This window comes from Aristolochia californica, unplaced genomic scaffold, assembly GCF_029961685.1.
Source record: "Aristolochia californica isolate CCGP_79_NKW_82.1479 unplaced genomic scaffold, dmAriCali1.0.hap1 SCAF_2, whole genome shotgun sequence".
In the NCBI taxonomy this organism is placed as follows: Eukaryota; Viridiplantae; Streptophyta; class Magnoliopsida; order Piperales; family Aristolochiaceae; genus Aristolochia; species Aristolochia californica.
In genome coordinates, this window is record NW_027181881.1 from 47,910,355 (window position 1) to 47,935,855 (window position 25,501).

Consider the following 25,501-nt stretch of genomic DNA (forward strand, 5'->3'; position numbering starts at 1 on the left):
TTTTTTTTCTTTTATAGGTTTCCAAACAAACCTAACAAAACTAATAAAATAATATTTAAAATTAATACAAACTCTTAAACATTAATTTAATTTATAATTAAATCTGAGTTGATAATCTATAAAATTGAAAGGAAGGTTAAATATCTGAAGAAATTAGATGCGTTACAGGTGACATTTATATTTGTATGTCAGGGGCATACCAACTAATTAACCCAAATATCATCGACATGGGTCAGGGACGGTTTGATCTCCCTCATCAATCATCACCAGCAGCTCCACGCTTCGTCTCCACTGCCCCGATCTCCGTTGTAGTTAGATAAATGTGCCTTTGACATAAGTCCCTTGTACTCCGTTTCGACATGTTTCTCTGACCTCCTTTTCGCATTTTTTGAATGCCTGTCCGGCGCTTCTTTGAAACCCTCCCGAGCGAAATTCCTTCCCGTATCCGTTTCTATTCAGGTTCACTCTTTGAGGATTTGGATCAGAGTTCTGTTGCGTTAATAGTTCTGCCTGTATTACATATAGCTTTTGTTCGTCTTACCATTATCAAGTGCAGAGGAGCTTTTGGTGTTTCTTGTCTGTTTCTGTGAATTTCTTTCATAGCATTCAGATCTCCGTCAGGATTTTCGGTTTTTCAATTTTTATTTTATTTTTTTCATATTCATGCACGCTTCGGGAGAAATTAACCGTAAGGCAGGGTTTTACCCCCGTGGGTTTTCCTCCCATCCCAGCTTTTTATGGATGACATCCTCTTGTCATGAAGGTTAAGTCAATTCTTTAGATGGCTGCTCCGAGGAATTCGATTTTCGAAAGCCCATGGCAGAAGGATGAAGAGAACGCAATGGAGGACTCACCGACCGGTAAAAGAGCAAAAATTGAGGGAAGATTTCCGCTGACGAGATGGGAGTTTGCTGCTGCTCTTTGTGTTTTCCTCATTTTTTTGATGGGCCTCTTTTGTATCTATTTGACCATGCCACCGGCCGAATATGAAAAGATTCTCAAGCTGCCCAGATCCATATCTGATATTCGGATCCTTAAGTATGTCTCGTTATCTCCCTCTTCCTTTTGTTGCTCTCTGCTAAGCTTTCCGAATTTCATCAGTATCATTTAAATGTTTTAATGTTAATAAGGCTTACTAATGTTTTTGTTGCTTGCATGAGGTTTATTTTAAATGGATTTAGGTGCTTTCTGATGTTAGGTTTTACTTGTCCTTGCTGTGATTCTCGTGTGGATCTGTTATAATGTCGAGCTGAGTATGGTGATCATAAGAACTTGCGTGCAGTTTTTCCTTAACGTGAAATGAATAATGCTCTCTAGAGAGGATGAAAAGGGAAATGAATTTAAATGAAAATGAAAAGATCCTTTCATCTTGTTTGACAATCGAGCAGTCTTACTTAAATGTGGATGATAGGAGACTGTATTTTATACCGGGAAGTATGTATGAGCAACGAAAAGGTCTTGATTCCTCTGAACGTAGTATCACTATAGCATGGACCCTCTATTATATCTGATGTTTACCTGTGGAAATTTTTCTTAGTTGGTTAGATGTGCTCTTAGCCTGAACATGGAATTCAATTGTGTTTAAAACATTTAGTCAATCAAAGGAAGTCTAATGAAGATGTTATCACAATAATGTTGCATTACTCTCTGGCCATAAACACTTTGAACTATGCTTTCTTTGGCATTATTGCATGCTTTGGTGTGCTTGAACGCTGACTGGAGTCCCAAGAATCTCACTTCAAGCTTGTCTTCAGTTTTTTTTTTTTGTTTTGTAACCAGAATTTATAATTTATTCTCTCAGTTTAGGTTCTGCTGATCTTTTAAATCAAATGGTGAAGCCCTTTGTTCTATATCATCTTTGTGTCATGTGCACATTTTCATACAGTGGAATGTTTCTGCCCTGTTATACTTACGAGATATATTACAATAGGGAAATTATTTGTAAGGCTTATAATCTTTGTGTTGAGAATCTGATAACAAGAAGTTCTATGGGAATTAAAATCTCTTGGACGTAGATGACCAACCGCTGCAGGTACATCGAAGTAGCATTAATAAATTTAGTGGCGAAGGTCTTTGAAATGAATGATAACATTGCTGAATACTGTTTGAAGAAAAAACTTTCTTCTGCTAATTATAGCAATTAGTTGATCAGAGGCATATCATGTGAATTATCCCATAAAGCAGAGAATGTCATAGGATGAATTTGACATTCAACCAATGGTTTGATGTGAAGTTTTAAATCATTTCGAGTTGCTGCTGGCACTAGAAGTTGCTTCTTTTTCTCTGCATACAAACTGGGCTAATTGGATCACCCATCTATTTCTGATTTATAATCTTTGCTGTGCTCCTATGCAGGGAAAATATTGCAATCTATGCAAGAGACTATCAAGCACAGTTCATGCTAGGATATTGTGCGACATACATCTTTATGCAGACCTTCATGATTCCTGGCACCATATTCATGTCTTTGCTAGCTGGAGCTCTTTTTGGTGTAGCCAGGGGAGTTGTATTGGTTGTTTTTACTGCAACTTCTGGGGCATCATCCTGCTATTTCCTGTCTAAAATAGTTGGAAGGCCTTTAATTTTCTGGCTGTGGCCTGAAAAATTGAGATTTTTCCAGTCGGAGGTACACCAGCTCAGTATTTCTTTTTTCTTTGGACTTCCAACTATTTCATCTGTTGTTTATAAGGATTTCTCTCAATTAACTATGATCTTTGCAGATTGCAAAGCGCAAGGAAAAGCTGTTCAACTACATGCTTTTTTTGAGAATAACACCTACTTTGCCCAATACATTTATTAATGTGGCATCTCCAATAGTTGATATACCGTTTCATATTTTCTTCCTTGCAACACTGATTGGGCTTATCCCAGCATCTTATATCACGGTTAGAGTAAGTGTTCTTCCTGATAAAATCTTAAACATTGTTTTGTTACTTCCATGCTTTTCATACCCATAGTGAAAATTTATTTTATCATTTATCTCTCTTGGTTGCAATCTAAAAAACTTATTGACTGTGTGTGAAATTTTCTTTTTATTTCTTTGGGTTGGATGGGATTGGGTTGAGGTGGGCAGGCCATTCTCTGTACTTGGCAGTTGGCATGCTGCCAGCATATAAGTCTCACAGACAGTCATGTTGAGAGTGACTTTTATTTGAAAATCATTATCTGCGCTAATCTTTTTTTTTTTTTTTTGGGTGACATGGATCTTGTTGAAAGAATTACTTAATTGTGGTTACTAGTTACTATTACTGTTAAGTTGATCTTTCCTTTCTTAACATCTTCCATGTGTATTACAAACATCTATTTCAGATAGGCCTTTGTTCACTCTTCATTGCTAAAGTGGGGGTGTAGTTCTAGGATCATTCAACTTTAATTGCATCCAAGTCGTCCACGTTCTAGTAGTTTTCTGCTTTGATTCTTTTAGCATTTTTGGATTGGACCTCTGGCTCGATGGCCATGTGGGGTTCTGTTTGTGAGGTCTTGGGTTCAAGTCTCATTTGGGTATGCAACTCTTTTAACTTTTGCTGCTGTACAAACTGATTCAGTATTTGTGAACAAACAATTCAACAGATGGTGTCTTGTAATATTTACCTTTGCTTCTCTCAACCTTGTTAATTGAGACCAGAGGTTTTTCTCCATTTTATCGCTGAAATATTAAATATCGTTGCTTCATTTCCTTGCGCTTTTCAGGCTGGTCTTGCTCTTGGAGACCTGAAATCAGTCGAGGATCTGTATGATATTAAGACCATATCTGTACTGTTCCTGATTGGCTTTGTTTCAATTTCTCCCACAATCTTGAAGAGGAAGCGGGTATACGAATAGCGATCTCAGGAGAGCGGAGGGAGCTTTTCATCTCTTTTAGGCACCGTCGGAGACAAGGCGCAGGACAACAGCCTCGGATGGATAGAATCGTGCCTTCGAAAGGTGCCTTCGAAAGGTATTTTTATGACATTTGGGAAATAGAAAAAAGTTTTATGTAAGAAATAGAAGTGTTATACTAAAGAAAAGATCCTTTTCCCTTGTAATTCTCTAAACATGTTATATAGATACCTTTCATGAGTGTTACAAAAAAGTGGTTCTTATCTTAAATTATAAAATAATTATTAAAATATAATTATAAGAATTTTATTTTTATGTTAAATTATTGAAAATTGACCCTCACCTGTTAACTGGCACTTTATCTAGTAATATTCCGTGCTTTTAAAAAAGAAAGAATAATGATAACTGGGAGCATCGGATCAGAATAGCACCACTGGCTCGATGCTTCAACAAGATTAAAACCGATTTCAATCGGATGAAACCAAGCATACAGGCCGCTGCTAATACGGTGGTGGAGTTCATCCACATGGCTTACCAAATGATGAATATGTGAAGGCTAAGAGAGTAGTACACCACCGATTTTGTTGCTTTGGCCGAAATCGCACAGGAAGAAGGTACGACCATTGTTATTGCATTCAAACAACACTGCTTCCAAGATAAAAGAGTTTTATCTATTCTTGAACCATCTTCTTTCAGAGGTGAGCCAAATCGTTCGGCATTTGAAAATCATTGCTTCCAAGACAAAAGTTTTGCAATACAAAAGACTGCAATGTAGCTATTCTGCCGCCCTCAAAAGCATCACCAAGGCTATAAAAACTTTCACTCCAATCTAATGGTTCTCCTTTCAAATACAGCTATTAACATTACCACTTAGATTTAGATGGATAAACTACGTCTCTGCCTTCCGTAAAGCATCACCGAGGTTAAAGTTCAAACTGTTTCTCATTGTTCTCCTTCCAACCCCTCCGTTTCCTTTCCTCATCATAGCTGCAAACTCGCTGTAGTCTATCTGCCCATCCTGCAAATATCACAAAACCAATAGCCTCAGCAATGTGGCAGGTAATGGAAGGAGATATATCTCGAATGAAAACCAATAAATTCCTTTCAAAGTTAAAACTCTGCACTCCTTTTTGCCTCATTAGAAAGAGAGGGTGCAGCACACAGACTTCTCCATCTGAAGCAAAAAAAAAAAAAAACTTATGAACTCTGGGGTGAAAAAAATGAATTTTTGCAATATGATTTTGGCACAGCCGCTGCTCAGAATATCATTAAACTATTGAAACCTATTCAAAGAGGTACTTCATATCCAGGATGACGAAGTCATGCAACCAAAGTTCATTTCCATAAGAAAAGAATAAACTCGACCTCTCTCAGATTCTATTCGTCTCCTTTGGTTACTCTGGATCTGTAAAGGGTCATGGTACAAAATGGCTGTTCCCTCTGACAAAATTTGTTCTAGAACGAAAAACTAGAAGAGAGGAATCCCCATTGTCTCATCAGCCTCATGCCTCTTATTTGGCTCATATATAGACAGGATATCAAACAGTGTGAGGCTAAAAAAGATTTGACAAGCTGAAACTACTTCCAATTCCACTTAATCAAGAGCATCAGTTTAGTTGATCATTGAAGATATCGGGGCATATATCATAGTAGTTCAGTAGTCCCATTGAGCACTATTATATGTTAAAGGGCTATAGAAAGCTATAGAAAACTGACACCTCACAGACTAAATTAACATAATATGATAATGGCAGCAAATCACAATGTATTAAGGAAGCTGGTAGATAAGAGGCAAATATTTCAAACATAAGTGTCAGACTAATCATCTCATACTAAAAGCTACAGATTGTTCAAAACAACATAATGTAAGCCAGTAACTTATTTTTGCTTCGAATAAGAGGCAGAACTCTTAATGCAGGTCATCAGAAATCAAAGAAAGGAAGACTACATACATTGTCCTGGTCAATTTCTTTGATCATTTCGTCAAGATGGAGATCACTTAGGCCAAACTTCTTGCACGCTTCTTGAAGTTCATCAATAGTTATGTAACCACTGCTATCCTTGTCAAAGAAAGAGAAAGCAGACATCAAATTTTCCTCTCTCCATCTTGTTCAAATGCAGGGTTGCGGCAAGAAACTCGCCATAGTCTATTGTCCCATTGTTGTCAATATCGGCCTGTAAAGATGCCACCCAAGTAAGACAAGAATGAAAACTATTAGTGTCACAAGTATTAGCTGAAAGATTAAAAAGTTCTAACCAGATACTTTTTCCATTTAAGAATAATATGTTTCAGCTAGTATTTAAAAATCCAGGAAAAATCATCTACAGGTCAGTTTAAGCCTTCAGTCTCTATAGATTTGTTGTCCCCTGGACATATTAAGCAACCTACTTTCTGAGAATGTTTACACTGAAAAGATTGGCCAAGTCAACAAGAATTCAGATGACAACTGTCATTCGTTTTGTCACCCAAATCTAAGTCGCATGGCTTCATGAAATTCTTTCTCTAAATTTAATTGCCCATGTAATGAAAATGGATAAAGTAAGTGACTCTACTTATAGAAAATATTTTCTAGTTTCAAAATTGTATCCATACCGCATCCATAAGAGCTCTGATCTCCGACTCCGTGAGTTCAGAACCCACTCTTTTCAACCCATCCTTCAGTTCATCAAATGTTATGGTTCCACTGTTATCGGTATCGATCATTTTGAACAACTCTCTTAGACCACCAATTTCCTCCTCTGACAAGCTTTCAGCTATGACCTGCAAATTAAATTTCAAACATGAACATCTATACAGTCTTATAGACTCAAAGAAGAGTGGAGATGAGCACAAGAAATAACAAAATGCTACAAATTGATGACAGACCATGAGAACATGATTATATATGAAGCTTTCATCTAGCACGAATTACAGAGTGTAGACAATATCATCTAAATGCATTCGCAAGGGTACATAATAACCTAAGCATGTAGAATTGTATCAGAATGTGGATATTGATGCAGAATCACACTGAATTTACAAGATTATCCACAACAAGAATGAAAAACGTCTATGTGATTATGGACTGGTCCACTAACTCCTGTAGCATTAAGAGCAGGAAGCATGTTTAATCAACTGCTGTTCTTAGAACTTAGCTTGCTGAATTTCTTACACATTTTGAACACTGGCTGATTCGTAGATTGTTTGGCCCTCAATAGTGCCCTAAATAGCTCTAGTGGACTCACATTTCAGCACCTCAGGAGCACCTGTTCTCTAGCCTTGAAGGTAGCCTAACTATTTCCTATGTCTTTCTGATCTATTTATTTTTTCATGCCTGTATTTTCTGCCTCTTATGCGTTGCTTATGCTCTTAGACAATGTGAAATTTATAAATATTCATACTGCTGACCCTGAATAGATACAAGTAGGAACAAGTAAGAGCACAAAATGACCCCATGACAACAAAAGCCCTCGATGATCCTCTTTGACTGAGCTGCTTTCATCATCCCTTCCTTTCCATTCCCACTTTTCATACTTCCATATTTTTCAGTTGCAGTCCCTTTTATCCTTGTCTAACTTTTTAAATAAGGATTCCAGGTATGTCTTGGATTTGTGGAAAGACCAAAGTTTAAGGTGCCTGTAGCAAAAGGTAAGAGTTTCGCTCTTTTAAAATTAGGATTTCATTATTTTTGTCATAACAGAAGACTAGCAGTAGCAGCAAAAAGTGAGAAAAACTCGACCAGAAGCAGGTAACCTAGAAGCACAAGTTCAAGAAAAAGAAGGAACTGGTACGTGGGTTGGGAAAGATGACAGAAAAGGGAAGGGGAAGGATAGATGGCAATGGATGTTGGCAGTGGCAATGGCACTGGTCAGCAGCCCGGTGGGGGAGAAAAGAAAAACTGTTGAGTGAAGGCAGCAGACTGCAGGTGATGGCTGTCAAAGAAGCAAGCAGTACCTGATAGCTGGGTAATGATATGAGAGAGAAGAGCATGGAAATGGAGGTGGCACCACGCAAGATGCCAGTAGCTGGATAAAGAAAGAAGATTAAGAAGGGTTCCAAATATGGAGTTCAGTAACAGTGTTCCATATCCTTTATTTTCCCAAATCATTGACACATATACTAGTGGAACCCTAAAAATTTTATAAAAAGAAACAATTTGTATGTTTACAATGAGATATGACACTTTTACCTTCTCTTAAAAGCCGAAACTCAGCATCCTCATTGTGAAAAGTTTTTTATTATTTTGAAGATCTCCACATCATCAGTCAAAAGACTAAACTTTTAAGTGCTTACCTAAAAACAGCCCTTTTTTTGTTTAAAGTCTCACCTCGCCATCAATCATACACAGAGAGCAGTGGGCTGCCCCCTGTGATCAAGTATGCTAGAAGGTCACAAACTTAAACCATTAAGTTTCTCCTTAAAAAAAATTAGCTGTCCTACTCTCGCAGCATTCTGATAATAAATATATCAGCACTAGAATACAAATACTTTTTTTAAGTACTTTATTCTGCTACTTACGCACACTATAATCTCCCAGTCCACTACTTCAAAGACAGGATACTAGAGAGTGCTTTCAGATCATGGCATCTTGTATAGGGCAAAATATGGTCATCTTATTAATGAATCACACCCTAATTAGGAGCCAATTTGATTCAGATCCAGTAAAATATTACCTAAAATTTTTTACCAGAATATTGAGTCAATTGTATAAAAGATGAATTACTTTTTTTGAAGAGCAGGTATGGAAGAGTCTTACATGATTCTCATAACAAGAAATCTCACAGAGCCAAAATTAATATGGTGGAGTCTTACAAGAGTCTAACAGGAGGAGATTTCACAAATGAATTTCTGTTAAAGGTGTTTTAGTTATGTTAATCTTCTATTTATGTTCAGTTGTTCAATTGTTCTAGAACTTATCTTTTAGTGTTTAACTTTGGGTGTAACTGGGATAAGGGTAGTTTAATTGTAGTTGAATTTTACTTATTTCCTTTATTATAAATAAAGGCTCATTGTACTCAAATTATAACAAGTCACTGAAGTGTTTATCTTTTCCAGAAATTCAACAACTTTTCACATAAAAACATGTAATTTGGATCTACCCAACAAGGTTAGAAACCATACATGACTATTTTGTATATGCTTAATTCTCCACAAAATCAATGTAAATGAAAATAAGTAGACGTTTTATGATAGCAACAAAAAATACAGCTGTTGAAATGTAATACTGAAAAACAAGGTTTGTTGGATATCCATAAACATTTAGAAACTTACCCGCAAAGCCATCTTTTTAAGTTTGTTCATAGCTGAAAACTGCTTCAAGCGCAACAAAACTGCAGAATCCAGAGGTCTATCAGGAGCAACTGTGTCATCCACTATCCATGGGTGACCTGAAAGACCAACATCCTTGTAAAATAACTACACATCAACAGTGCCATGATGACAGAATGAAGTTATCATATCTCTGTCTGCCTTTATTCTGACAGAAACTAAATACTCACAGAGGACATCGTGAGCTGTGTATCTCTTCTTTGGATCCCTGTTCAACATTTTTTTAATAAGATCTTTTGCGTCTCCAGAGATGCAAGGCCACGGTTCAGATTCAAAATCAATTTTTTCTTGTTGAATCTGTTTGAAGATATCAGCTTCAGTTTCTAGAGAGGGAAATACAAAACCAGTTAATAATTTTCTAATCAAAAACTAACAAGGGTTAGCATTTGCAGGACAAAGTAAAATCATACCTGCCCAAAATGGAGGAACTCCACTCAATAAGATGTACAGAATAACTCCGGCACTCCAAACATCAGCTTCAGGACCATAGTGCTTGCATAATACTTCAGGTGCAACATAATATGGACTCCCAACCACTTCTGAAAATGTGTCACCTGAAACACCAAACACCAAAACATCACCTTCAGAAAGTAGCACAAGAGATTGAAGATATTGGTGCATGGATAGATTTTACTTGTCCAGAACTTCTGGCAAAAGATCCATATATATGAACAATAACCTACATGAATTTGTGCTAGCCCTTCATTTCCTTGTCTCAGAAGAGAAGCATGAATAAAACCTTATCTATTTTCTAATCTATGGCAAAGGCTGAGACCTTCTAGTCCGAAACAGCCACAAGCTTTTACCTTAAAAATGTCAACTAACATGTGAACTACACTCACAGATCAAAACAATACATTTAGACTGAATAAATTTTTTTAAGAATACAGAATTACTATTATGCCCAAACATATTTTGAAAATTATTGGCACATTATCATATGAAGAAGAGAAGTGAGAACGAAGCTTGATAAATGTAGAAGCAAGCTGTGCACTCCCTACTCCACAGTCCAACAAATATTTCTAGAAAATGCAATTACAGGCCATCAACAAACATTTTTTGGGAATACAATTCAGCCAAGCACACCCAAAATTCAGCTGGAAATAAAAAGATTCCCTCAAGATAACTTCTATAATTTTCCTTTCCCAAGTATGCCAGATTTGCTTATGACCCTAGGACCTAGTAAACGATGGATTCAAAATTTCACAACCCAGAATGTGGGTCCAGGTCCAAATAATCCAGCCAAAAGAAACAGAATTTCACAAGGATGGTGCTTTTTACGTTCCAAAGCTAATAAAAATCAGACAATGTCCAATAAAGAATGCAGGCCCAACAGCTAACAAACATATATTCATCAATATTACTCTCTTCATGGAAAATTGTCAAATCATGTGTTGGTTGATCCCAAAATGACTAGCCGAAGATAGGAGGCCTTATCCCAACTAATAACCACAGGATTTTTCCTTACAACCTATGTGATATTATTCCCACTTAAACTCACCCGCACATTCAGGCCTAAATAGACATTTAATGGACCTAAGACATGGACAACATAAAAAGGCTACAAACTAAACGGGGCATATTCTACGCCAAACATATCGGATGTATCATATTAAACTTGAGCCCAGCCCAACTACTAACCACGAGATTTTTTTCTAGCATTATATGTGGGACTATGCACACTAACAAAACCAATGAAAAAAAAAGTAGTATGTTTTGCTAGAAGGGACAAGAGGTTCATTAGATGATCCAACCATAATCTTTGCATCACATTGATCGTTTAACTTTATTTGATTTGAAGTCCTAGACATAAAAACCCATTGGTTATAGTAAAATATGACTTCAACTTGTGCATACGAAAGGTTAGATACCCTGGAATTATATCTCTTCCAATACTTCTCCTTACCATTGAAAGAAAATGTAAAGAAACACAGATTTTAGAAACTGGAAAACACAGAGAATGATCTTCCTTGAAGTCATGCACACTCAAAAGAAGCAAGCAGCAACTAAGTTTTTTATCTGGTTACATTATCCAAATCTCTTATTTTGAGTTTCTCCAGCTTGCTTGTGATCATAATGAACTTCCTAAACAAGCTCTCCCACTGGCCATTTAAGTTGAACCAATTATATTTTCCTTTTTGAGAGATCTAACTATCATCCTAAATGCAAGAACTAGTTCACTGATCATAACTACAGCAGCCAGCTGCAGATTCAGAGTTCGACTGTTGGAATGTTTTGTTTTATTGAGCTCCATTTCAAGTGCTCACTCATGCTCATATTCTATGCACAAAGCTCAGTCAGCAACAAGTATAGCACGAATGCAACCTTCTAATTATAACCTGCTTTAAGCAGGAATTTTTGTTCACAATTAAAAGCAACAATTCTAAGACAAACACACAATCCCTCTAAACTAATAGTCCAACATTTCCCAATTTTTTTGTGTTTTACAGAGGCATTATAAGGCAATATATTTAGCCAAAGAAAATATTTTGTTCACAATTAAAGGTAACAATTCTAATACAAACATAAACCCTTCAATACGATAAAGTCCAACCTTTCCAAAGTTTTTTGTCTTTATCAAATGCAACATAGATTACCAAAGAAAATATGTAAACCGGCAATACAAGCTTGAACGAACAAAAGAAGAGAGAAAAATAAATAAATAATCTCTACGACCAGATTGACAACAACGAACAACCACGCGTATCTGTAAGTCAGATTACTTGAAACGATAACACATTTATCAATTAGAACATCAAACCGAATATTGGATGAAAGAAAGCAAAAAACAAAAAAAAAGTTGCTTTGGAACATAAGAAGTCCAAATGACAAACCACGATAGAACCCCTGTCTCGCCTAACAGGTAAATATTTACTGGAAAAAATGAACCAAAATGGCTCTTAAGGGGAACCCATCAAGAACGCAAGCAATAAACCAGCAAAAGCTACATCTTACCTGGCTTATAAAACACGGATAGCCCAAAATCCGTTGCTTTAAGGGCCGCATCCTCCTCTGAGTTCACAAACAAGAAATTTTCCGGCTTGAGGTCCCTATGCATTACTCCGAGAGAATGGCAAGCCTCAACCACACCAACAATAGTCTTTATCAGTTGAGCGGCTTTTCTCTCACTGTAATGTCCCTTCTGCACAATCCTATCGAAAAGCTCCCCACCAGCACATAGTTCCATCACTAGATGCACAAAGACAGGATCTTCATAAGCCCCTTTAATCCTGACGAAATTTGGGTGCTCAGATAAATGGTGCATTATCTGAATCTCTCTCCATACATCCTCGTAATCTTCTTTGCATATAAGTTTCCTCTTCGGGATTGTCTTGCAGGCGTACCGTGTCCCCGTAGACTTCTCCGTGCAAAGATAAGTAGTGCCAAACTGGCCTTGGCCGAGCTTTTTCCCCAGGATGTAGAACTGTTTGATGTTAGGCGTTTGATGGGGGAGGACCGAGGAGGGTCTAGAGGGGTTAGAGGAGGTGGTTGTTGTAGAATTCTTCATGAATCCCACTCGGATTTCTTCTTCCTTCTTATCTCAAACCTGAACACAGAGAAGAGGGAAAAATGGAAACCTTCTTCCGCTGTTTCTCTCTGTAATCCACAATCCTAAAGAAGATATCGGGACCCTCCTTGTTGAGTTGACAATTTCAAGTTAAGAAGGCGAAATAGGTTGCTTCTTTCTGCCATTTTGCTGGTGGGGATGAACATTGAACCGACGAGGCTTCTAAGAAGTCTATGGAAAATAAATCTGAACTGGTCAGTTCTTGTCTCTCAAAGTTCTCAACTCCTAACGTGCACAACAGTTTTCCATTGATAATTCATATCTCTAAACTGATACTATCAGACACTTCATCGTATTTCAAGGCCCCCTGTTTCTCTGAATTACGAGCAGCCCTTCGTTTTGCTTAATTTCCGGAAGTACATCCTACAAGCTTTATGAAATACGAGGACAATCACTGTTATCGCCGTCGACTTTGTGAGATCAAATTCGAACTTGAAGACCCCAGCCACCCACTCCACCAATTGATTGATCCAAAGAAAACACCAAATAATACAAGTAAAATTAGAATTGAAGTTGAAAAGTTGCTTAGTAGCTCCATCATCTCAGAGCAAATCCGTACCCATGAAAGAGAGAGGAGCCAAACCCGCTACTCTTTACACATTTTTTTTTTCACTGTTTTTTACAGGAATGAGAGGAACGAGGGAAGGGCACGATGAAAACCGACGCAAAATTCACTTGAGAACAAGATTCTTTGCCTCTGAAAAGACCCGCTTCTGCATAACTTTTGGTAAGATTGAATGGACAGAGACTGTCACTACTGAGACAGTGAAGCTTATCTGATAGACAACGACATGATTTACCGATTCAGTCCCTCGATGGTTTCATATTTCCAGAGCACACTAAAAGATTGGATGATCACAGCACGCCTCTTAGTATTGGAACTCTATACATTCGTCAATCTCCTACCCATGCACAGCTGCAGATCAGGCGACCCGGGCATTGACAAGATGGGTCACCCTCGCAAACATGCTTTTCAGTTTATGGCCTGCTTTCTTTTTTTCTTTTTCTTTTTTATCCGAAAGACAATTGTAGATCCTCTGCCAGATATGGACACGAAGATCCGGGACAGTGGCTCTAGAAGTCGCCGACTTGGCTAAGCATCCGTTACAAAACTCGCCTGTGTATCGGTGCTGAAAAGTGAAGAAACGAAAGTTAGATAGATGCACGCAGTCCTCCATTGTCTGGTCAAAGCTTCCAGGCCAACGTACGTCGCCCCTGGCGAGCCATGAAAGATAAGATGGGATTTAAGAGCAATAATCTCGGAACTTTATTTGTTGTGTTGACGAGCAGAATGGCTGCGGCAAAGATGGATAGTAGGTCAGGAAGGTTATGCTTCTCAGAGTAAAAAATTCTGCTGTTACGCTCCGACCAGATTTCCGGATTTGTTTGAAGTGTGTCGTACCTGCTTGAAACCAAAATATAAAAAGGGAATTGAACAAGATGGAATCGTCTTATTTTGTCTCGAAAAAATAAAGATCATTAGACTGACTGACAGAAAACTCTGCAAATCCTAATTCTAATATTTAAAAATAGCTCAGTGGACTGCTCTATCGTTCAACGATTACCCAAAAAACAGTCGTTGCTGCATATTAGAACACATAAATTGAATAATTCGGCAGTTTATTTGTTTTTCACATGGCAAAGACACTCCTCTTCTGTTCCGCTCTCTACAAGGAGGAGAAGCCTCTGCATCGTTTCATTCTCTTCTACTTAACCTTCTTTTTCCTTTGGAGAAAACCCCCCGCAAATTTTGTTGAGAAGAACCTAAACCAAAAAATTACAGAATGCGTTCTCAAGTAATTGTCCCCCTCCTTTTTAAAAATAAAAATTAAAGACAAATGAAACAATTTGATGTTATAGACACTAGAACGTAAAACCGTTGCCCCCAAAATCCCCTTCCTCCTCGTCGCTGCTGAATGAGTCCACCACCTGGCTGTCATCATCATCCTCTTCCCCATCTGTCACAATCTCTAATATATCCGCCGGATCTTCAAACCCCATTTGGAAGTCTCCATCATCCTCTTCATCAAACCCATCAATACTCTCATCCCCATCATTGCTCATCAGATCATCGCCTTCACTATCGTCATCGGCATCAATGTCTCCTACTAAGTTCAGATCCTCCTCGGCCTCTGAATCATCATCATCGTCTTCTTCATCAGTTTCAGCTCCGTCATCGGGATCAGAATCATCGTCTGTAGGCCTCCTTCGACCAATTTCGTATAGTCTAGCAGAGGAGAACATTTGTTCATGATCATCCATGGCCACAAGACCAACAAAGGAATCAGTTGGCTCTGTGGCAAAATCAAGGACACAGCGATCAACTGGGATTGTTGCAATGTCGGAGTAGTTGACAGCATCCACGGTGCGGAAGGCAGAAAAAAGAGGGTGTCGAACCCGCCGGGTTTGCACTGCTGAGGTTATATCCTCGAGGTTCCGGCGAAGAATTGCATAGATCACATCACCACTTGAGTTAAACGTGATCACAGTCTGGTCCAAAGAAGGTACACTTCGAAGGAGTTTGAATTTCCGGAGATCCCAAACTTCTGAATTTATAATCACCTATAACAAAATGAAAGATAACAATCAGGCTAAAAGAGAATTAAGACAATGCAATCCGACTTGGGACCCAATTAAAACCCTACTAAATTCGGGTCGAGTTGCCCAAATCGGGTCAGGGCACCGGGACTAGCAAGAAAAAAGAGGGATGAGTCCACCCCTGACACAATTCATCCTCTCCAAAATCTGCATCAACCCCTCAAATTAGAGAACCATTGATCGACCCAAAAAGGTGGTTGGCCCAATTCAACCAGACTACAAGCAATTCAGCAAGAATGACATTGTAATGTTATTCATCTAAGATTAAATGCTAAATAATTAAATAGAGAGATCACCACTCGATCAACTCAATTTCCAGGATAGCACTACCCTATTCCTACCTTCTCTTTCTACATGCAAGAGAGTCCACTCCGTCTTTGCAATTAGAGACAGAGATGGGAGGTGGAGGGCTACCTAAGAGGGGAGGTTTTCTAGGGTGAGGTCTTGCATTCCAGTCACTCCTAGACACAGAGTATAACATAGTAAAGATTAATAACAGTAATGATAATAAAGAACTGTGTATCCAAACCGTGCCATTTCTTTAAGAGGGGATGATATTCCTCACTTCGTCTTACAATTTAATTTTCATTTGCTAAAAAATAATACATATCAAAGTTATTGTAAGATGGCATTAAAATTTCCACATAGATTGTAACAATAGCAACAATAATTAAAGAGCATACCTCATTCCCAGCAGGATGAAAACCACCACCTCCGTAATCTGTGAACTGATCAAAACGGTGCACAGGTCTTGAAGCCCGTCGATCCCACAAGATCCCATTCCAGAGAAGCATCGTGTCAGAAGGACTGAAATGTATAAGAGCCGGTACATGTCCACGAACAGAGCCTGACGGTGGATTTGAACTATCTGACAGCCTCAAATCTATCTTAACATTTTGGATATCATATAAAAGTACCTCTCGTCTAGATGAGTCTGTTGACAAAGCTGCAAACGTTGCTCCTGAGTGGCTGAACCGTGCTGCCTTGCACCCATCAAACGAGTGAAGAGGCCCACCAGAGACAGACGATGCATCCCATAACCGCACATCATAAGTGCCAGATGAGAGAACCAGCTGGGTGGGACCTGACACACTTGACTGCACAAGTATGACAGGAGACTGGTGGCACGAGTGACTCTCCAAAACATTTCCACTGTTTGAGTCAAATATCTTCAGCTCACCCGAATGGCTACCAGTTGCTATCTGAGAAGAATCTCCAAGAAAACAGATGCAGCTCAATAGTGCAGCATCATCCCGACAAGTGCGCCATGGACGAAATCTACTGTACACAAACTGTCGGTCCTTACGCAAGCCATGTGTCCCAGCATATCTGTATCTGAATTCACGAGTGCTCAATCTAGCTGTTACGTTTGTTGGTGCAGCAAGTATCCGGCTCGGTTCAGGGCAGACATGAGGATGCAAGAGAGAGAGTGGAGGCAGTGTGGTTATAGGAGCTGGGCATTGACGGTGCTGATGTTTCAGATACTGGACTACCAATGAGTCAAGTGTCACCCGCTCGGTGGTTCCAGTTAGGGCATCATTTGGAAAACCAAATCGAGGAGCAGCAGGAGTTAAAGGAGTGCTACTGCACTGAGTATCATCAGTGTTGTCAGGAACAACAAACGGGGAGAATCTTCCAGATGGATCTCGCACAATTGAACTTGGGCTAATAGCAAAACCAACTGACTCCATTGGTTGACCACATCTACGAGAACTATTATGCATTTGGGAGACTGGAGTTTGAAATCCTTGTTCGGCTGTGCTGAGTCGCTTACCAGGGGTAGCAAATCCATTATCCTTGGATTCCATCAGCTTTCGCTTCATTGGCAAGGAAATTGGAGTCTTAAAAGAATGCTCGGTGTCCGACATGGTCCTAAAACCAGATGATACTGGAGCTTCCTGTCCTACACCAGGAATGGATGAGGTGCTGGAGAGATGGGACATTTTATTGGATAAAGATAGGGGACAAGATGGTTGATTTTTCACTTGAGAACTGAAGTTAGACGAAAAAACTAGTGGTTTCTTCTTTACTGAAAAATGATTAGGGTCAGATTTGACACGGGAATTCTCATCTCGTGGAGCTATCTTAAGTGCTTCTGAGAGGAACCCACGAAGAGCTCGGCCTGATGGCCAGTGCAATTGTATAGAGGATGTTTCTTGAACAGAAGCCTGGTGAAGAAGAGGTGGTAAACCTGGTACAGATGGCAGAGGTGTCAACCGGGCTTCTTTCTGCAGTGCAGCAGCTGCAGTGGCCAAACCAGATGCCAAGAGGTGCTCATGTATTAGAAGCAAAAGTTCCCTACAACCCACGGAGAAGAGAAAATGTGAGATGTAAAAGATGATGGTTCATTAAGGAAATGCACCATAGAGAAGATTTGCACACCTGGAATGGTATGTAATAGGAGTCGCTGCTGCTATTGCTGCTCTTTCAATACGCCTCAGAGTTGGGGCAGCAGCATCTGTAGCAGCCAGTGTGCTCGCCCGCCCCGAGTTTGTAACTATCTGCAAGAAACATGAATACATAAGGATAGATACAAGAACAGGACTCTAATACTCTCAGCAAAAGATTTTTTTAAAAAAAATAAAATAATGAAAAATACACAAATTTACTAATATTGCTTACTCCAATTAGCTCAATAGCAACTTGGGCCAGTTCGGCTAGCCACCTTCCCTGCTCTGTTCCGGAAGCCTGGCTGCCTGAGTCGCGGATAAGTTCTGATAGCTTCTTCCCTACCTAATGGATCAAATAAAATGTTAACCTAACAATCACATAAAATCAAAACTCAGAAATACAATAACAACATCATATTAACCTAACACAATCTAAAATTAGACTGTTCAAAATGACTTCAAACACAGATATGACCACAATTCTTAAAACTCAACAAGAATGCTTGGTTTTTATAACAAAATCACTTTTAGAACTCCACAAACAAAAGCACAGAATCACAAACCTGCAACTTTGTCAATATGTGTGCAATTGTCCCATCTCTTGCCAAGCCAAGTAGAACTCTACATGCCAGAGCGCGGAGACAATCAAGCGCAGCAGGAGGAGTGAATATCCGCGGATGAAGCAGATGCAAGAGAACCTTTATTCCATTGTTGGCACGGACAGCCTCCCTAGCTTGCCGATACCCTTGTTCTAACTGTGCAGCCAGGCCTGCACAACCAGCACCGGTTCCCAAAGAAATCCTCCGATCTCCAACTACACCAGACGATATAGTAGAAACAGCATTTACTGCATTATTGGTGGGATCATTCTGATTAGGCAAGGTCGTAGACCGATCAGAGATGCTCCTCTCAAATTGCCGTTCTCTATTTTCTGAAGCAGGGCAATTTAGTGTCTGAATAGAACCTGGTTGCTGTCCCAGGGCAGTTGATGGGGGTTTCATGCTGATTGAAGGAGGAGGGCAGACAAGATTAACTAATAAATTCAATGCTGGCTGAATCACCTGCCAAATAAAAAAATTATACTAGCCAATGTCAATAATCTTCACAATATGTAAAAAATATTTGCTTCTATAATCAGAGGCAACAAAAAAAGTGAGAGTGAAATTCTGATATGAATGCAGGAGCACGAATTTTGAAGGTTTGTGCACACACATGTACGCATGGACACCTGTGAGCCTATGTACATATTACAGAAAAGTTATCACATAACAACATTCCAAGCAATTTTATCAAATTAGTACAACAATTGTAATTCAAGTATGAATTTGACTTCCCACAAGATGACAGATGTCAATCTCCAAACCAGAAAATATACTAAATCTTTTACCTCCGGATCAACATACCCAGCACCATTGGCTGCATCCAGAATAACAGCCATACCCACACGGTCATTGCTCAAAGTGGCATCCAAAATCTTTTTACGACCACGGAACACAAGAGTCACAATGTGCAGAACACCCAAAGCATACTGGGCCAAGTCATGCAAATACCGTTCAACAGTTGGGGCCTATAGGGAAACAACAAAATTAAGCAAGTTATCACTGAAAGATAACACTTTAGCCAATTCCATGAAAGAGAAACTACAACACCATACTTGACACAGTTCCAGCATGGTGATATGTCCATTAGAGTCCAGGAATTTGTCCACCGCTGGCCAAGGAGCTCTGACAAATGCAGGACCAAGCTTCCGATCCCGCTGTATCTGGAGGAATATTGCTTCCATTGCTTCATTGCTGATGTCGAGTGGCTTATATGCAGACCTTGCACTTGACGCATTTCGAGCTACACTTCGGTGATTTTTGTTAGGACGAAGAGAATCCACAAGCAATAGAAGATGCGCTCGGAAATATTGGCGTAAGGCAACACATGTGTGATATGCTATCTGCTTCTCTGATGCAGTCAAAACTTCAGCAGGCGAGCGATCATTTCTGAGGGTGTTCACATTAGACTGGCCTCCCAAAGAACTGGAATTATTTCCTGATCTAACTGAGGCAGCACCATGCAGGAGGTTCAGCATTTTCTGCAAACCTTCCTGAGCATCAAAAGAATCCAGAACTGCTCTAAAAACAAAAGCTGCAGCAAAAAACACAGCAGCATTTTTTCTGGCCTGGTCTTGGGGGCACTCCAGAAGCTGCAGTGCCAACTCAATGATCTGGTAGACCACATCTGAAGATAGTGCACAGACGCGTTCCATAATCCCCTGCATGAAAACTCAGAATTATCAAAATGGATGAGAAGTTATAAGGTCCGATAAAGTAAGATGCATTGAACTGTTCACCTCAAACATGAAAAATGACAAGGTGGTCCTGACTTGTAAGCAACCACATAAGGACCTAAATGCAGGTATTTCAATAATACAATTAATTAAGTAAAAAGGAAGAGATCACTCAAGTCCAGCCAACTTTGGCTGCATCAAACATTTACTTCATTTTTTTTAAAAAACAGTGATCAAAATTTAGAGCAGAGAGGAGGCAGGAGCCACCCATAACCTGGGAGGTCACCTCAAGTACAGCCAGGTAAACACAAATCAAAGAAAACAACAATACAGATTACAGAAGTTACATAAGCTAATCTCATGTGAGAGGTTTCATTGCTCGCCAACTTGTTGGCCTTGGCATAGCCAACCTGGATGTGAGTCCACAATAAGGCGAAATCGATAAGATGACAATATCATTTACTTCATAATATTTACAACAATGTCATTATCTCCATTTTATTATTAAAATTTAATAAAAAGAAGAAAAAATTTCAAATGAACATCAATCACAAATGCATACTAAATGCAAAGTACAAAGAAAACAAGTATTAAGTCATTTGATTCAAATATGGGCACACCTAGCTTAAAAGGACTATACATACATATATGAGTAACTGAATATTTGTCAGAACTATCCAATAGGAGTAGTTTGAGAATGGCAATATACAGAATTCGTATTTCTGACCCATACAGGTCATGGCCACAAGATATCACTCTCTTCAGCCTACACTGCTGTTTACAAAGAGTAAATGGATGACTTCAGAGCAGTCACATTCCTCCTTATCATAACATTTAGGCAAAGAAATTCTGTCAATCTGTGCACCTACCTGAAGAGAACCAATTGTAAATAGACAAAGCGAAAGACCAATATAAGTTTGTGATTCTCTTGGGACAGCAAGGAGTTTCTGCATGCCACCTCGATCCACAAAAAATGCAGCGAACTGGCGATGAGTAGCTAAAGCACAAATTAGTTTTAGAACTTCAGGTAACATTTTAAAGTTATTTGATGCTTCTTTATGCTTGGAATGCTGCTGCAATAATGCAAGACACACATCAACCCCTTTCTCAAGCAAAACAGGCCCCAGCACTTCCAAATACTCCCCCAGAATCTCCAGGCTTTGGATGCAGTATCTTTCTCTTAACTGTCCTAGTGTTTCCTCATCTAAGATGCTGAGATCTTCCAAATCCTCTTCTATTTCAGGTTCCTCTGCTTTGCAAGACACTGACTCGGCATTGATGTTGATGGAACTCCTACAATGAAAGTAAGAATCACCACAACCACTACTTCCCTAACTACGCTTAAAAAAAAAATGCAACACTTACCTCGAGATCTCAGTTGCTATAGCAGCCTCGACAACAGTAGAAGCAGCATTCGAAGCAGCCAGAACAGCTGCTTCTTCATCATTCGTATTTTTCAATGCCTAAATATAGAAATACATTAAATTTGGATGCAGAATAAACTTAAAGAAACAAAAAAGGTGGCATCACTAAAGTAAACTGCTTACCTCAAGAGCAGCACTTTTGACAAGTTCAGCTGCAGCATCTCCAGCAGCAATGATAGCCTCAGCAGGTGCATTGGCAGCTCTTGCTTCAGCTTCAGCAGCTCTTGTTGCTTTTTTCACTAGATCAGAAATATCCCTTGTTCCAACTTTGCAGTCTTTGAACTGATCATCACTTTCTTCTCTTTCAACACCAAAACTATCCTCCTCAGCTCTGCCTGAATGCCTTTTGGCTTCATGAATTCTTCTGTTATCAGTATATTTTGATGAACTCCTCTCCCTCATGATATTGCGTCCTGATCCACCTAATCGTAATCCAGAACCAGGGGAAGGAGAAGCAAGATCCCTTTCGTTATCTACAGGACTTTCAGATATCCTTCCCTTACCTCTTATCCTTCCCAAACCCCGGCCACCCCTCCGCCTTGATGAATCTTCTCTTGCATTTTCCTCAACATCTTCATCTCTATTTTGTCTATATTTAGCCTTCCCATCACGTGTTTCCCGACCATGCTGCCACCTCTCTTCACCAACCTGTTCCCTATCTTCCTCACTAGCCTCATACATCCCAACCTTGTCTGCAGAAGCGTCTGTGTCAATACACCGGAAATTGACACCAGTTCTATCATGATCCATCTCCGCACCTTGATCATCAAATAAGGTGGCATCCCCTATTCGTTGACTATCTACATGAGTTGATTCTAGAGCCTGCCGATACCTGCTTCTGGATTCCTCTCTACTCCTTACACCTACCGCCCCAGAAGCATACTTACTCTCCACCGTGTATGAGGTCTCTTTATGCTTTGTGCTGGCCTCCCCAAGGACACGAGTTCTTAGGTAACGCATCAGCTTGGCAGATAAACCGGAAGTCAAAACATCTTCCACAACTTTGCCACCTCTGATTAAAATATGTAAGAAAATGAGTACCAAAAAGAATAAAGGTATTTTTCACATTATTTAGCCTCTTCTAAGCCTCTCACACACAGAATTTATGTATTTAACTGGGAAGCACTCACGTGGCTTATGACTACAGCAATAAGCTATTTAGTCACTCATAAAAAATGATCGACTTGGATCTCTAGCTCAATGGTCACATAGGGGGTTTCTAGTGCGAGGTCTTGGGTTCAAGTTTCAACAAGGAAAAAGGTTTCAACATTTAAAAAAAAAAAGAGAACAGAAAAAAGACCATAAAATGAAGATACTAAAAGTGGGATTTCTTTTTACATGTTAATTTTTTTTAAGAAAAAATTCACATCAAAGAGCATAATACTTTCAAAGAAATAGTACGAATACCATTGAACTGTCAAAATCATTCATTTTTCACTTCAATAAACTTTTTTTCTTCAGGGAGAGCAATTAACTACTGTTGCTGATCAGTCAAATTAATGACATAGCCTTGACAAATCTGTAACAAATGTTGGGTGTGCAAATGAAGTAGAAATTGAGATGTCTAGTTTCAAACAATACCCAGCCAAAGCTATAGAAAGGAGTCCAGTTGCATAGGTCCTTAGCATTTCTGCATCTGTGGGCTTGTTTCGCCCCATCTCAAGCTTCCAATTAGTCTCAGCGCCTGATATCCGCACCACATCATTCATCACCCAGTGTTTGATGTTCTCCAAAACCCCATCTTCAAAAGCATGTGGAAACTACAGGATTGACAAGCAATCGTGTCAATAAGAATAACCTAAGACATCAACCATATAACTAAGATTGACTACAAATAATGCACTGACCATCCAGGTCGCCGAACAGCTGAGAAGTAGCCTCGCAGCAGAAGCATGTACACTAGTAGAGTACCTACTATCTGATAGAAACTTGGATGAAATCAACTCAAAAAAATCATCGTTTTCCTGAAACATAAACACTAAGATTTAAAAAAGGCAGAAAATGGAACTAATTAAGGTGCAGTAAGCTTCATAATATAGTTTCTAAAAGTAAAGAATAAGGGCAGAAACCATTTCACTAGTCAAAAAATTTCATTGAAGAAAAACTTATACCCGGACAAGGTTACCCAGTCTTCCAATACAATGAGTTCCCCGAGCACCATTGAAAGAAGAATTACCAGAGTCTTTCAAATATCTGAGGCAAATTTAAAAGTAAGGCATGTAAGAAGTAAAGAATAAAATTCTTAGAAAAAGAAAATAGACGAAGAAGAAAAAGAGTACATCAATAAAGAATTTTGCAAACAGCACAAATGATCTTCATCCAGAAGCACGGGATTTTATTGAAGAGGCAAAAATAATTCTTCTCCAGATAAACATGAGATCCTAGTCTAGACTGCTAAAAAGCAGAAGTAGAGGAAATTTTCTTGATGGAGAAAGCATCCACTGCCAGCGAAGAAACTGTTCTACATTGATTGCATGCTGCATTATCTTAAGTGTCGTGCTCCCTTGCTTATAAGGAAACATGCAACTTTCCTCAAAAATCATAACATGACTCCACGTTCTTTATCCTTAAGAGCACCAAAGTACTTAAAGACACTATAGAAGGTTCCTGAGGTTTTTATTTAGTACTGGTGCCTCTTAAAGTCTTAATAACGTCCACCAAATGTTTTAGATGAGACAGTAACTGTATTTAGCTTTTGGACAACATAAAAATATGAACACAATTCACTCACAAATAATGCTTGTCTAACAGGAAACCGCCACGTCCTGCTCAAATTAACTAACTGCATGCTAAGCAGTCTTTGTTCCACGATGTCCGATTATATTGCTATAGAAGTAAAGTTTTGCTGATTTTTGCACCTTAAACGCTTAGGTACTTCTCCACAAACGTGAGATTGGAACCGAAAGTCGACAGACAAAAAAATAATAATAATAAAATGGAATAAAATAGATAAAAATGTCTAAATAACGTGGCATTATGTAATGAAGCCATAAACGAAATAACAAAGGGATATACTAGTAACGTAGAATCAACAGGTTCAAATTCATACAGTATAGGAGTGAATCGCAACAATGGACAATTACTAGTCACAACTATTAGAAAGTAAATGACGAGAGTAGAACTTAGACCAACAATCTCAAATTCCATGCCTTCGCACAAACTCAAACTACTGAACCCTAAAATACCTCGAAAATCCAATAAGACTTTTCGCTTTTCGCATTCCCAGTTCTATCCGTATATAATATAGGAATACAGGACGTCCACAAAAAGAAAAACAGAGAGACAAATAAACTAACAAACCTAATCCCCGCTCTAATGTCAAAACTCATAAAAAAAAAAAAAAAAATCAGAAATGAGAGGGAAAACAGCTGAGACACCTGGCTTCTTGCTTTTCGAGGATAGAAGCGAGGGCATGAAGTATCTTGGGACGAGGGTTGGCCTGCGTCGAAACGATCTTTGATATGAGCCTCTGTGCTCTAGCAATCAAGGCTTCGTCTTCATTTTCGGTCTTCGACTCATCCGATTCCCCCGCCGGTGGCGTTTCCATGGCCGAATCCATTAGTGAAGCGATTCCAACAAAAAGAAATTCCACGCTCTTCTTCCGGGTTTTTCCTTCTTTGCTTTTCGGTTTCGCAGAGAAAGGGGAGCGGCGAGCGAGAAAGGACAGTCAGGAAGAGGAACGTGTTCCTGTATGTGTTTTGTTTCTGAATGAAGAGAGAGAGAGAGACAGAGGGAGAGAGAGAGAAGCGGCGGTGCGTGACCATACACTTTCTCTCTCTACTTTGAATACCTAAGCGAAGCGAAGAACTAGAAGCCTCCTCGCGCGGTGGATCGAACCGGGTTGAATTTGACTCGGTTTTAAAGCTAGCCGACTATGACAAGTGAGTTTATGCGGTAAATTAACATTCACGTAACCGAATGATTGTTTGCTGTACGCTTATTACTTGTTTTTGTTTTAGCAAATTCAACCAGAAAAAAAAAAAATATTTTAATATAAAAAATTATTGCCTTTGAATCGTAAATGTAATTTATGGGTACTGACGAGTACCTAACAAGAATACGACAAGAGACGTGTCTGTATGGAAGCAAAGGCAACAAAAGGGCGCGTTTAAAAACGAA

The 25,501-nt window shown here is 39.1% G+C and overlaps 2 protein-coding genes and 1 pseudogene across 2 annotated transcripts; 1 reads left to right on the forward strand and 2 right to left on the reverse strand.

The window, feature by feature from the left end:
• Nucleotides 1-287: 287 nt before the first annotated feature.
• LOC137956032 (uncharacterized membrane protein At4g09580-like) lies at nt 288-4,063 on the forward strand. The gene is made up of 4 exons (XM_068803326.1): nt 288-1,038; nt 2,356-2,626; nt 2,721-2,891; nt 3,691-4,063. Exons 1-4 carry the CDS (start codon nt 782-784, stop codon nt 3,820-3,822), a joined length of 831 nt encoding a protein of 276 aa, XP_068659427.1. The 5' UTR covers nt 288-781; the 3' UTR covers nt 3,823-4,063.
• A 236-nt stretch (nt 4,064-4,299) lies between these two features.
• On the reverse strand, nt 4,300-13,118 carry LOC137955857 (calcium-dependent protein kinase 24-like; annotated as a pseudogene).
• Nucleotides 13,119-14,126: 1,008 nt separating this feature from the next.
• On the reverse strand, nt 14,127-25,195 carry LOC137955856 (DDB1- and CUL4-associated factor homolog 1-like). Its single transcript, XM_068803032.1, has 14 exons — nt 24,760-25,195; nt 23,494-23,575; nt 23,230-23,346; nt 22,964-23,142; nt 21,506-22,394; nt 21,324-21,421; nt 20,828-21,251; nt 19,338-19,943; nt 19,071-19,250; nt 18,247-18,744; nt 17,916-18,026; nt 17,676-17,794; nt 15,977-17,591; nt 14,127-15,257 (listed from the first exon to the last, which is right to left on the reverse strand). Exons 1-14 carry the CDS (start codon nt 24,939-24,941, stop codon nt 14,559-14,561), a joined length of 5,799 nt encoding a protein of 1,932 aa, XP_068659133.1. The 5' UTR covers nt 24,942-25,195; the 3' UTR covers nt 14,127-14,558.
• Between the last annotated feature and the right edge of the window lie 306 nt (nt 25,196-25,501).